Here is a 14,172-nt window from a genome sequence, read left to right on the forward strand (position 1 = left end):
AGATAGCTGGATAAGTCTAAAAAAAAAAGTGCTATTTATCTGGATAAGTTCTCATTTGTCCGCCTAAGTAGTGCTAAAGATGCTACATAGCCAGATAAGTTGGAATTTAGCCAGATAAGTGTTCACAAATGATATACATGCATAGTTTTACATAGAATTTTGAAGGGATACGCACGTTATTTACACACATTTACCACCTGTAAGTCGGCTTTTACATGTGTCAGGGGACTTTATAACATGTGCATGGCAATGAATTTACAAATTTTACCAATTAGTCTACCAGTTCATCCAGTCCATCTGGAGGTCATTGAGACCCTTCTGACTCTTCAACCTGAAGTCCCACCATTGCACCCAGACCCTTTGCCCAGTCATTTTTTCACTTCTGAGATGTTTACAATCACTTACACCTGATACTGAACAGGAATAAATATACGCAAATAAAAGACTTAAGCGCGTCATTTTGGCAGGTTTTAAAATAGTGATATATGCACATAAGTTGGCCCCTGCCTTTTCTGTACATGTATTTTTACTGGCGGTTCCTGATTTATGTGCATAATTTGCCATTTTTAAAATAACATATACATGTATGCGTGCCATTTTACACACATGTATCTTTTGAAAATCTATCTCTTTATTTATTTAAGGTTTTTATATACCGGCATTCATGATAAAATCACATCATGCTGGTTTACATTAAAACAGTGGTGCATAGAAAGAAAAAACAAACTGGAACTGTAGTGCGGAAGAAAGCAGTTACAAAAAACAGGGATGCTTAAACTGGGAGAGGAAGGAAAAAGAAAAGGTTAATAGCATTTTAAATCTTTATGGTCATTCATACTTGATATATTGCTTATCTAGAAAAAAAAGCATACATAATTTCATAATAGTCCTATAGAAGATATTTGAGACACACATTTCCAAAACATATTCAAAACTCATGCTGCTAATCCATCTTAATCCTTTATAATCTATATTTGGCTAATAGTCTTACTTAGGGCCTGATTTAAAAAAGCATTAAACACTTAAAATTGGATTTTAGATGTGTAAATGCACTTTTCCCATGTAAGTGGGCTTTTGAAAATTGCTATAATACATACCATTGAATTGTCCACAGGATATTCACGTGTAAGTGCACTTTATGGGCCTAAATAGCTTTTTAAAAGTGCTACAATAGCATTTACATTTATACATGTAACTCCTTTTAAAATTACCTCCTAAATTATTAAAAAGCCAAAAAACAGACCTAAAGTTAGCCAGATAAATATTTAAGAAAGCCGAGTATATTCAGCAGTGAACCTGAGCCACTGAATATTCTGGTTAAGTTAGCTGGATAAATTTCTCTGCCCCACAGCTGATCTCTATTACTGTACCTTGCCTAGAATGCTTGGGCATTAAGGCAAGTAAAAGCATTTAATAAATATATTATTTCAATTTATGCTAGCAAAAATATACAATAAGTAAGGCTAGAATTTAAATTGTAAAATGATACACTATCTTAAGGATCACCAAAATTAACATTTATTGGTTTATTTTTTTTAAATCATAAATTCCAGGAAATTAATATGAGAGGGCAAAAATTCTTATTGTGAGGCAATAGTTAGTAAATAGCTATGAGGAGAGAATAATGATTTGCCTTCCACGGAATTCAGTTTGTAGAGATGGGAAGAGTCCACAAGTTATCTAGAGAAATGTGAAAAGATGGTGTACTGGATATTATTGTGCATCTAGGTATAAATGAACCAACTGAGTTGGTAAAGATTCAAAAGAAGTCCAAGGAGTCAGTGAGGGATCTTGGACAGATAGCCAAACCTGTGACCTGCTTGGAAGTGCTACTTGCATGCAACAGAATATAAGAATGGTTCTCACAAAAATCATCAATTCATGGTTGAAAGTTGGGTACAACGGTGACTAGGGATACACCTGGGAGGATAAGGATATATACAGAAGGAATGGTTCACGAACATCCTAGAAAAAGTACTAAAATCCCTAGTCATTGTTTAAAGTCCTGTCTACACTAGCATTTAAACAAAGCAAGGGGAGTGGGGAGGGCAGAAAATTTTATCCCCCCCAAGCAAAAGCAGTTGCGACAAATAGGGGAAGCACTGAAGAGATTAAAAGGCCAATACCAAACCCTGCAATAAAGTATTTGAGGCAGAGATCAGACATACAGGAGAAAGAGCTTATAAAACAGTTAATGGTAAAATAAAAAGCAAACAAAAGGAAATACAAAAAGAGATAATGGCAGATAAGGGGCAATGGGCCCAGTTGTCTTCCTGTCTGGTTTTGGGTAGAGGCGCATATAAATTCCCATACTTAAACCAACACCAGCTCTCATTAACACCTCAGCTTTTACCCAGCTTTTAACTCTGTTCCAATAATTGCCCCCTCTGTATCTGTGCCAAGAATGCCCAAATTCTGACAGCACCAGCCTCCTCCAACTCTGTCAATAGTCTGTCAGCTTCTTGTTCCCAGCTGAATCCCGGTAACTCTTTACACTTCTTTCTCTCAGACTTATATGCAAAGCAGGGATCTTGGAAGACCTTCTTCAGTCCTGAGTTCAGTGGAAATTAGTAGAATATAAATACAAAGACAACTATTCATACAATAAAGGATTTTATCCAAGAAATGAGCTTGGACAGGTACACAGATTAAGCTAGCACACAGAATACCTTTTTGACTGAGAAGGGAGAAAAGACAACTCCCTCTATTGCTCTCTTCTTCTTCTCTTACAAAAGGAGCTTACAGTTGTTTCGAGTGGGTGAGGGGCTGAAGGAAGGGAGCAGAATGAGTGATGTAGGTGGTCTGGCCAGCAAGGCTGCCAATCCAGGAGGAGGGAGCAAAGCATCAAGGTGCTGGGGATTACAATCCTGTGAGGGAGTATATCCCTCAGACTACATTAAAGAACCAAGCACAGTTGTCTCAGTCCTTCTTAAAATCCAAATCCATAGGGAATCCCTGGTGAAGGGAGGAACCCCTCACAGAGTTTAAGAACTGAGGACCTGGAAGGTTTAAACAGGTCCTGGGTGGCAGGCAGGAACCCAACCTACGCTAAGACCTGCTACATTTAAGGATTGAGAGTTACCTGAAGTTTAAGAGCTGCTATGTTTAAAAAGATTGTTAGATACCTGAAGAAAAGGTGAACTATGTTGTTTGTTTTTGGTTTGTTTACTGTAAATAATCCCACTTCTTCAGAAGGTTGATGTAGTAGATTTGAGTTTTCTTTCGTTTATCTGGCTGGGCTATTTTGTAATCCAGGATGTTTTCTCCAAACATCATAGGATCCTTGCCAACAGGCTAACAACATAACTTTCCAAAGATGGGAGAAGGACAAGTATGCGGTACCCTGGCTGAAATACTCTTTGGACCATGGGGCGATTATAACTTTGGGCTTGGGTAGCCTGAGCCTTCTCTGGACATAGGAGGGCCAACTCCCACAAAAGGGAAACATCCAGTCTGCCTCCTTATTCTTTCCGACTGTTTTCAAGTCGCTATCGCCCAAGTTACCACATATGGTGGCAGCTGTGGGATTTCTTGCCTAAGTGGGAAGCACAGGCAAGAGCCCACAGCCACATTAGAAAAAAAAACATACACATACTCTTGCAGAGCTTTTTTTTCCCCTGTTTTTCCCCTGTTTTTCCCCTGTTTTTCTCCCCTGTTCCACTCACCCTCCCTTTATACAACAGGCCAAGGGAGCTAGCCCTGCCTGTAGTGTCTGTATTCAAGAAGTGAGTCAGGATCAGACAAGCCAGCAGGTTTTTTTTTTTCTTCCCCCCACTCTTCCTTTACCCAGACAGTGACCCAGTTTGGGAGGAGGCTTGGAAAGAAGCAGAGAGAGCAAGTGATCCAGGCCCTTGCTACAGGGCAGCAGAAACTACAGAACACCTTAAAAACCCAAATTAATCAGCAGCAGGCACTGCAAGAACAGGTAGTGCAGCAGAATACGATACTAACCCAGATAACACAAGCTGTACAAACCGCAATAACTATTCCTCCAGATGACACCAGGAGAAGACCCCAATGGTTTCCTAAAATATTCTGATGCACAGCATGACTGGCAGGCTGGCCAGAGAACAGGTGGGCTACTTATCTGGAGAATCTACTCACCAGGAGTAGTCAAGATGCTTTCGAAACTGCTAGTCCGGAAGGGAGGGCAACATAACAGGAAATCAAGGCTGCCATCTTAGAGAGAGCGGGACTCACCCCAGAAGCCTACCAACAGTGATTTCAGGTGGGAATTATTCAGGCTGGTGAAAACCCTAGGAATCTCTTCCACAGATTAAAGGATGTTGTTTGGAAGTTGCTATGCCCAGAAAATAAGATCAGGCTGCTGGAACAGTTCCTAGACAGCCTAGAATGGCCTATACGACAGTGGGTCTGCCAATGCCAGAACTTTATGCTAAAAAAGGCGCTGGAAGTAGAAGGCCCATTACCAGGCCCAGACCATGCCCAAGTCACCACGGTTCCCAGAGAGGCCACTCAACTCAAGTAGAGGACAACAGAGTCCTAAGAGCCAGATGCCCTGACAGCTAGTAGTGCAGACCTAGCTGGACTTTACACCTCAAGTGAAAACCTCACCCAGGTCGCCACCTGCGGAGAAAGGGGCCATTTTGCCAAGTACTGTCTCCGCAGTGAAAATGAACTCATGGACGTTCATGCCATGGTCCCACACTTTTGTAATTTCATGGTTGTCCTCAGCCAGAAGTCTTTACTGTGACTGTGGTTGAGCTAGATGGTGTTTCAACCCAAGCATTGGTGGACTCTGGGAGGGTGAAAACGCTCATTCAAAGAAAGTTACTGAGGTGAATCCAGATTGACAATGACAGAGTAGTAACCCTGGCATGAATCCACAGCAGTATCCAACAAGCCAGGTACAACTAAAGACTCAAGTCATCCAAGACCAAATTGAGGTGGGAGTTCTTTCTTGTCTATCTTACACCGTGGTGATTGAATGGGACTGTACAAACTTCAAGAGCCTATGGAACCAGCTCACAACGGGCTTGTTTTCAATTAAAACAATGAACTGGAGTTTCCTGAACTCTTCCTGTTGGAGGATCCGGATCTGTATTATAAGGTCTCTAAGAGTTTTAAGTCCCAAAAGCAACGCTGATAGGGCAAATACAGTTTAATTTAGAGGCAGCTGAGGAGGCAGGGTCGGAATCCAGAGAAGAACAGCAATTCATCCAGAATGTTTTACCTGAACCCTTTGAGTGGGACAAAGGGGGTGACCTGGGAAGCTTCAGGCGGGCCCAGAGAGAGGATGAGTCCTTTAAGAGGTCCCAGGAGAATATGTAGAGGGTGACAAAAGCTAGTCCTTGAAGCACAGATAACAGACCCCTTATTTTGTGATGAAAGTGGATCTACTTTACTGGGTTAGAAAGGGAAGTGTGGAGGGGGAATTGATAGAACAACCCCTAGTTCCCAAACCATATCATCAGAAGATCATGCAACTAGCACACAGCCAACTTCTAGGCAGTCACCTGGAGAAGGAAAAGACCCGAGAGAAAATATCGACACATTTCTATTGGCCAGACCTACATAAACAGATCCAGTTGTATTCCCGGTCCTGCCCTACATGCCAATTCACAAAGCCTGCCAGTGTACAGGCAACACCTCTCATACCAATGTTCATAATAGAGAGCCCTTTTGAAAGGATGGGCATGGACCTTTGGGGCCACTAGAGAGATCTACTCGAGGAAATAAGTACATCCTTGTTATTCTGGACTATGCCACAAGATATCCGGATGCAGTGCAGCTATGAAATATGAAGACCCCCGATGGTAGCGACCATCCTAAAGAAAGGCTTTTTCACAACTTGGGCTACCCAAGAAGATCCTGATGGATCATGGAACCCCATTCGTCTCCAAAGTAATGAAACAACTCTGCGCCTTGGTTTCCTGGCCCTTGAAGGACTCAAGGGCCAGAAAACCACCTCATCACCCTCGCATTGGACTCTTTATTTCTATTTAGAAATAGGAGCAATTGGTGATCCATTATGAGCGTGAACTGCCATCCCAGCAGGCAGCAGCACAAGGCCTTTAAGGCCCACTTGACTGCCAAGGCCTCTTTCTCAGCTGCTGAGTAACGCCTTTCTCTTGACATCAAATCGGCCTTGTGCTGCTGCCTGCTGGGATGGCAGTTCACGCTCATAATGGATCACCAATCGCTCCTATTTATAAATAGAAATAAAGGGGCGGATTTTAAAAGGAGCGCAAATAGCCTACTTTTGTTTGCGCTCCAGGCACAAACAAAAGTACGCTGGATTTTAGTAGATACGCGCGGAGCCGCACGTATCTGCTAAAAACCTGGATCGGCGCGCGCAAGGCAATGGATTTTGTATAGCCGGCGCGCGCCAAGCCGCGCAGCCTACCCCCGTTCCCTCCAAGGCCGCTCCGAAATCGGAGCGGCCTTGGAGGGAATCCTCTAACGCCCTCCCCTCACCTTCCCCTCCCTTCCTCTACCTAACCCACCCGCCCGGCCCTGTCTACACCTCCCCCTTACCTTTCTCCGGGGAGGGAGGCGTAAATCCCCGCGTGCGAGCGGGCCTCCTGCGCGCCGGGCAGCGACCTGGGGGCGGGTACGGAGGGCGCGGCCACGCCCCCGGACCGCCCCGGGCCGTAGCCACGCCCCCAAAACGCTGCCGACACGCCCCCGAAACGCCGCGACGACCGGGCCCGCCCCCCCGACACGCCCCCCTCGGAGAACCCCGGGACTTACGCGAGTCCCGGTGCTCTGCGCGCGCCGGTAGGCCTATGTAAAATAGGCTTCCCGGCGCGCAGGGCCCTGCTCGCCTAAATCCGCCCGGTTTTGGGCGGATTTAGGCGAGCAGGGCTCTTAAAATCCACCCCAAAGAGTCCAATGTGAGAGTGATGAGGTGGTTTCCTGGTCCTTGAGTCCTTCAACTACTGAATACATCAAAGGACAGGATAGGAAGACGCCAATACAGATTTCCTGTCCAGAGAAGTGTCCCTTGTATAGGCAGGTGCTCATCCTGAAGGCTGAGCTGAGGGGGAGGGTATGTGAGGGAGTATACAGAGAACTCCTTCAATCTACCTTAAAGGACTGGGCACAGTTGTCTTGCTGGGTCCTCCTTAAAATCCAAACCCACAGGGAATCCTGGGTAAAGGAAGAAGCCCCTCACCAGAGTTTAAGAAGTCAGGGCCTGGAAAGTTTAAGCAGATCCTGGAGAGCAGGTAGGGACCCATCCTACGCTAAGACCTGCTATATTTAAGGATTGTGAGTTACCTGAAGTTTAAGAGCTGCTACACTTAAAGATTGTGCTACGCTTAAACACTGTGAGTTACCTGAAATGAAAGTGAGCTACACTGTTTGTTTTGGTTTGTTCACTGTAAATAAATTGCACAAAAGGGAAACAGAGTCTGCCTCCTTATTCTTTCCAGCTTTTTCCAAGCTGCTAATTACCCAAGTTACCACAAACCCCTTGTTGCAACTCTCAGCTGTAAAAATTGCTTTCGGCCCATGTATGACCCATTCTCCTTTCCTGATTATTATAGTTTAGGGATATCTGTAAAAACGGGGATCTTGTCACAGCAGGTGATGGGGGGTGGGGGGTGAGAATCTATCTCCATCCATGGGAGTAGCGGGTATAACAGTATTACCAAATGAAGAAAAAGGTAAAAATGTATGTGGGTCTTAATGACCAATTTTGCTTTTAAATATCGATGTGAAAACATATTAGCAGATCGGTTGACTGCAGTTGTTCAGCGGCTGTTCATCCTGACCAGTCCAGGGTTATTCCTGGGAGACATGTGTCAGACAATATTAGAGGAGTGTTTAATGTCATCTGGGCTGCTCAGGAGGGCAAGGCTGCATCGCTATTATTAGCCTTAGATGCTGAGAAGGCTTTTGATTAGGTTCACTGCACCTTTATGTTTATTTATTTAAAATATCTCTAGGCCGCTCCATCCCATGTTCTGGGTGGCTTACAATGCTTATATTCATAAAATAGCACAAATCAACAAATCAACATAAAACTACACAAATTAAAAAAAAATAACATGCAGAAGGCACAGCCTTAAATAAGTGATGCAATAAACTGTACATGCTGTATGGATAAGCAACTTCCTAAACTTGGTTTCATAGCAAGTGCTTACAACTAATGACTGCCTTTTTTAAAGTGTTAAGCAAGGTAGAATTTGGGCATAATTATTTGACCTGGGTAAAAAAAAAAACTATGCTCCATGAGCATGAGTGAAAGTTAATGGTAGCTTCTCTGAAGCATTTGGACTGGATAGGGGGACCAGACAGGGTTGCGGCCTCTCTCCATTGCTTTTTGCCTTGGGGATAGAGCCTTTCACTCCTCTAAGGAGTTAAAATATTTGAGTGTGAAAATAGTGGTTGATAAACAGTATGTGATAAAAGCTAACTATCTTCGCTTTTGGCTGAAATTTTGTGGGATCTCTGAGCTTAGGAGTCAGCAAATCTTTCATGGGTGGATAGGACTGCTGCCATAAATGTAAATGCCTTGCCAAAATTATGTTATGCATTTCAAATGCTGCCTTTTACATTACCAAATTAATTGCTTAATAAAATACAGAAGAAATGTTTGCACTTCATCCGGAGACAAAAGGTTCCTAGAGTCCATAAGACAGTCTTGTTTTGGTTACAGTGGGATGGGGGATGGGAGTTCCCAAAGTGGAAGCCTATTATAAAGCTGCTCAATTAAGGGTCCTTGAGGATTGGCAGGATAGAGTAAAACTTAAGCAATGGGTGGTAATAGAGCAATTTTTTTTTTTTTAATGATATGGCTTTGGCTGACTGCCCCTGGATCCCAAAGGAAACCAGAATGCCAAAAAAAAAAAACCCAACCCACTTAATCCTTTCATGGAACGCATAATTCAGCTATGGGATTCTGTTAAGGACAGTATTTATTTATTTATTTATTTATTTATTTATTTATTTAACTTCTTTTACTATACCGACACTCAAGACCAGGTCTTATCGTACCGGTTTACATTATGGTGTCATGGTATAAATGTTCTTCCTTACCTCTTATAAGAGGCATTATTGACTTCCTTCTAGGTAAGGAATTTATAGTATTTACAAAATGGGAGAAGGACCTGGTTAACGTTTTTCAATTTTTAGAAAAGCAGGGGTGTACTAACTTTGCCTCTCTTAAAGAAAAGTATGGGCTGCTTAATAGTGAATTTTTTGCATTTCTCCAAGTGAGGCACTCCTTACTGCATCAAACTGAAACTCCGATCATACAGAGAACCCTGTCTCCTTCTGAGAGGCTATGCAGTAAATCGCTGAAATCTAGGGGGACCAATATCTTATTTAAATAAAATTCTATTATCTGGCCAATGGGGAAATTAAAGCATTACTTGGCCTGGGAGAGGGATCTTGGATTTGTCATGGAGGAGGACTGGGAGGAAATTCGGTCTAGATTAGTCAAGGTCTCCACTTCTGCTCATTTGACTGAAAATGTATAGAAAGTTTATTATAGTTGGCATCTTACACCATATCGATTACATAAATCACCTCTGGGAGTAACAAATACATGCTGGAGGTGATGCAGGGGCATACATAAGATGGAACATATTTGGTGGGATTGTCAAGTGATTGCCGTGTTTTGGAAACAAATGCAGAAATTCATTTTTGATGTTACAAATATTCATCTTTACTGGCATGCCGAGTTTTTTCTCTTTAATACATTGATCAAGGAAGCACCCTCAATTATTAATAAGCTGATTAAGCAAAGTGTGAAGTAGCAGAGCCCCCCTGGAGAAGATCCCATCCTCCTAATTTGCAGGCTTTCAATAAATGCATATGGAGTATTTACATTATGGACCGATTGATGGCGATTTGCCATGATGAATTAGAAACTTTTTAAAGAACATGGAAATTATTTGAGGCATGGGACAAGTCCTCACAGACAGTGTGACGTAACTAAAACAGTTGGGGGTGGGAGTAGGGAGGGATGAGGAAAGGGGTGAGAGGCAGTTGTGGGATGTAATATTTGATTGAGATATCTGTTATCAGCTGTTGCTGTTTCAATGCTTGTGTAATAACCTTTGTTTATTAAACATTAAATAAACTACAAACAAATTAAAAAAAGAGGAAACAGAGTGGTGCTAAAGAGTAAGTTTTCTCAGTGAAGGAAGGTAAACGGCAGAGTGCCCCAGGGATGGGACAGGTGCTTTTTAATGTATTTATAATTGATATGGAAAAGGGAATGACAAGCAAGGTGATCAGATTTGCAGACGACTCAAAATTATTCCAAACTGATAAATTGCAAGCGGATTATGAGAAACTGCAAGAGGACCTTGCGAGACTGGGGCATCCAAATGGCACATTAAATTTAATGTGGACAAGTGCAAAGTGATGTACATGGGCAAAAGTAGCCCACACTGTAGTTACACAGTATTAAGTTCCATATTGGGGATTATATCAGCCAAGAAAAGGAAACAAGCATCATCATGGACAGTACGTTTAAATCCTCATCTCATTGTGCAGTGGCAGTCAAAAAAGCAAACAGAATACTAGGGCTTATTAGGAAAGGAATGGAGAATATCATTAATACCTCCGTATCACGCCATGGTGCAATCACACCGAGAGTACTGTGTGCGATTCTGGTTGCTGCATCTCAAAAAAGACATAGCGGATCTGGGCAAGGTACAGAAAAGGGCAACCAAAATGAAAAGCGGCATGGAACAACTCTGTTATGAGGAAAAGCTAAAGAGGTTAGGGCTGTTCAGCTTGGAGGGGAAATATGACAGAGGTCTATAAAATTATGAGTGGGGTGGAATGAGTTGTTTACTCTTTAAAAAATAAAAAAGCAGACTAGAGGACACTCCATGAAGTTATTAAGCAGCATAATTGCAACAAATATGAGAAAATATTTTTTCACTCAATGCACAATTAAGCTCTGGAATCCATTGCCAGAGATGTGGTTAAGGCAGTTAGCATAGCTGAGTTTAAAAAAGGTTTGGATAAGTTCCTGGAGGAAAAGTCCATAAATCATTATTAACCAGATAGACTTGGGGAAAGGTACTGTTTATTCTGGGCATTAGCAGTATGGGATCTATCTACTGTTGGGATCCTGCCAAGTACTTGGGACCTGGACTGACCCACTGTTGGTGTTATGACCATCGGTCGCAGACGGCTGCGACCGCGTCTACTCACATCCTGCTTCCCTCTCCAGGTCTGCTCGCAACGTGGGCTAGTCTCTGCTGCTGCGTTCCCCATGGCTCCTCGTGGCAGTCAAGACGCCGCCGCCTCCCATGCCAACTCTGGGCCTTCCTAGGTGTGCGCGCACGCGCGCCACCGTAGACTCTTTTAAAGCCCCTTCGGCGGGAACCTCAGGGGCGTCCCTGTTTGATGACATCTTTGCATCAGAGTACTTAAGCTCTACCTTCGCCCCCAGCTAGCCGACTTGGCAACGAGTTCCATTACTATTCTACGAGCTCCTGTCTCTATTGTTCTTGTGGTGACGTTACTGGATCTTCTTGGAATCTGGACCCTGCCTGGTACCCGCTCCTCGGGGCCCAGCATGTGCACTCTACGGGGACTTGGTCTCCTGGCCTCCTCCGCTCCTCAGGCTGGCCCTGCACCTTCCAGAAGTCCTTTCCCGCTGGCTCCCCGCTCTTCAGGGCCGCCTCTGCGAACAACTTCACCACTTGGGAGTTCTACCTCCATGCTTCCCACTCCTCGGGGCAGTGCCCACGTGCCATACCAAGACTCTCAGTGCTTCCCCGCTCCTCAGGGTAGCGCTCACATTCTTCATTTGAGACTGCCAGTGCTTTCCCACTCCTCGGGGCAGTACCCTTGATTCTACCACCGGTCATTGCCAGGACCTCCCGCTCCTCGGGCTGTTCTACATCATCATCTGGAGACCTGACTCAGGATTCCCCACTCCACGGATTGGCCTATGTCATCGCATCAGTACCTCCTTTGCTGCGCAGCTCTGCCTCTCGGGGTTGCCTCTTCGGAATACCTCCTGCACGCGCTCCCGCTCTGCAAGCCTGCCTAGCACCACCCCCTTCGGAGGTCTCTGCCCAGGTACTGACCTCCAGCCAGCCTATGAACTGTGGGAATCCCTCCTAGCTGCATTCTACCCCGCTCCTCGGGACCTCTCCAGAGTTTACCACTGTGCCTGACTTCACCTCCCGATGGTGTAGACCTGTGGGGCCCCTCCCCACAGGTGATAACAACTCTTACCTCAGGCAAAGGGTCCACAAACCATTACAGTTGGAAATAGGATATTAGGCTTCATGGATCCTTGATCTGACTCAGTAAGGCAGTTTTTATGCTCTTATGTAATTAAAGTTCATCAAGTAATCCTAACTATAATCCATCTGGTTTAGGTCTTCCTAATTATGCTCTCACTGTTTTAACTCAAAGCCTCTTATTTAATTTTTGGCAGCATGGCTTGACTAGACTGTAATCTCCTAGCAGCAGGGAGTCTCTTTTATTTTGTATAGCATTGTGTACGCCTGGTAGTGCTAAACAAATAACTATTAATAATAATACAGTAAAAGCCCCATTGTCTGACACTCAACTATTTGGCATGCTCAACTAACCAGCATCTTACCCAAGCAGCACCTTGTGGGGAGGAGGGAAATTACAAGAGGGGAGGGGTTGGATTACGGTGCAGAGTAGCACCACTTCCCTCCTGTTTCCTGCAAGGGAGAGGAGGGGAAATGACAGGAAGGAAAGGGCTGGATCTGGAAGCAGAGTAGCTTTTCTCTGCTATGCTCTGCCCACTTCAACATCACCCTCTCACCTTCTGTTCCCTGCAAGAGATGGGAGGAGGAGGGGGAGGAGGGGGGAAACTGCAGGAGTGGAGGGATTGGATTAGGGAACACAGTAGCTTTTCTCTGTCCACTATGGCATCACCCCCTCCCTTTCTCTGCAAGAGAAATGGACAGAAAGCAGAGGACTCTCAGATAATAAGCATATTTTATTAACCGGCACTGGCTATTCCTCATGCTTGCCGGATAATGAGGCTTTCACTGTAACAACAATTCAGATCAGGACAGAGCTAGAAACTCAGCCCTCAAGTAAGTAAAAGCTGAATAGATATAGAGATATATGTAAGTAGTAATTTAAAAATATGTTTATCCACAAAGCTGCATGTGAAAAGTTACTGACCAAGTTGTCTCTGTTGGTGTAGTGAACCATCCACCCTTCTTTCACCATTGTGCTGCTCTTCCTCTTGGTATGCTTGATTGACTGTACGACTCTCATAAGAGGAATGTTATTGCTCGTTGAGGGGCTGGAATTGAAGAACAAAAATTGTTATTCTTATAGACTTGCAATGTAATCGTTTGTAATTCTGGGGGGTTAATGGCATTCACATTAGGATCTGATTTATTACGTTTTTTTTTCTCATAGATATGACGGTCCATATTCAAAAGCCATTTAGATGGATAACTAAAAAAAATTGCCCATTTAAATGGCAAATTTGGCATAGTCAGCCAAATAGTTATCCGGCTATAATTTACCCAGATAAAAAAGGGGCAAATATCAGGTATATCCGGCTTCAGAGGAGGCCTCATGTGGCCAAATAACTAGCTACGTATCCAGATATCTTCAGAAATATCTGGGTAAGTACTACACCTGTTAAAAAGGTTGTGGGCCTCCCAATCCGATGCCCACCCCATACCCCAAGTCACAATCCTCCTCTCCCCGACGGCAAAGAAACACGCCCCCAACTTCAATAAATTAATTTTAAAATATCGCAGATGGACTCAGGCTGCCCTCTACTAACACACACCCCCCCCCCCCCCACCATCCAGGCAGACACCCATTACCTATAGTGGGGCCCCTGTGGTCAATGCTGGGATCGTTGTCCTACGCGATACTGATGCTTCCAGTGTTACTTAGGTAATAACGCTGGAAACGTACATTTACCCTATACAGTACACTTCTAACATTATTACCTAAGAAACAATTAGAGGGTCTTAGGGTCCATATCTGTTGGCATATTCTCTGTTTCTATGTGTCTTGAAGGTGTCAGCTCTCCTCTATCCTATGGTTCCATTAATTCAGTTTCAGGCTTGCGGTGCAAGCAGGTCTTGCAAAAACAGCCTCTTTTCTGCCAAACTGTAGAGCAGAGTACCGTATTTCCACGACAATAACCCGCCCACGTATATAACCCGCCCACACACATAACCCGCAGGTTTTCAAGATTTATGAAAAAAAGTTTTAATA

The 14,172-nt window shown here is 43.9% G+C and overlaps 1 protein-coding gene across 1 annotated transcript in view; it reads right to left on the reverse strand.

Annotated features, from left to right (window-relative positions):
- PRKD3 (protein kinase D3) overlaps window positions 1-14,172 on the reverse strand; it is a 218,111-nt gene that overhangs the window by 83,928 nt on the left and 120,011 nt on the right. The window contains 1 exon segment of the mRNA XM_029594096.1: window positions 13,111-13,234. Within this exon segment, the coding sequence (XP_029449956.1) occupies window positions 13,111-13,234 (124 nt within the window).

Source organism: Rhinatrema bivittatum, chromosome 3 (genome assembly GCF_901001135.1).
Source record: "Rhinatrema bivittatum chromosome 3, aRhiBiv1.1, whole genome shotgun sequence".
Classification (NCBI taxonomy): Eukaryota; Metazoa; Chordata; class Amphibia; order Gymnophiona; family Rhinatrematidae; genus Rhinatrema; species Rhinatrema bivittatum.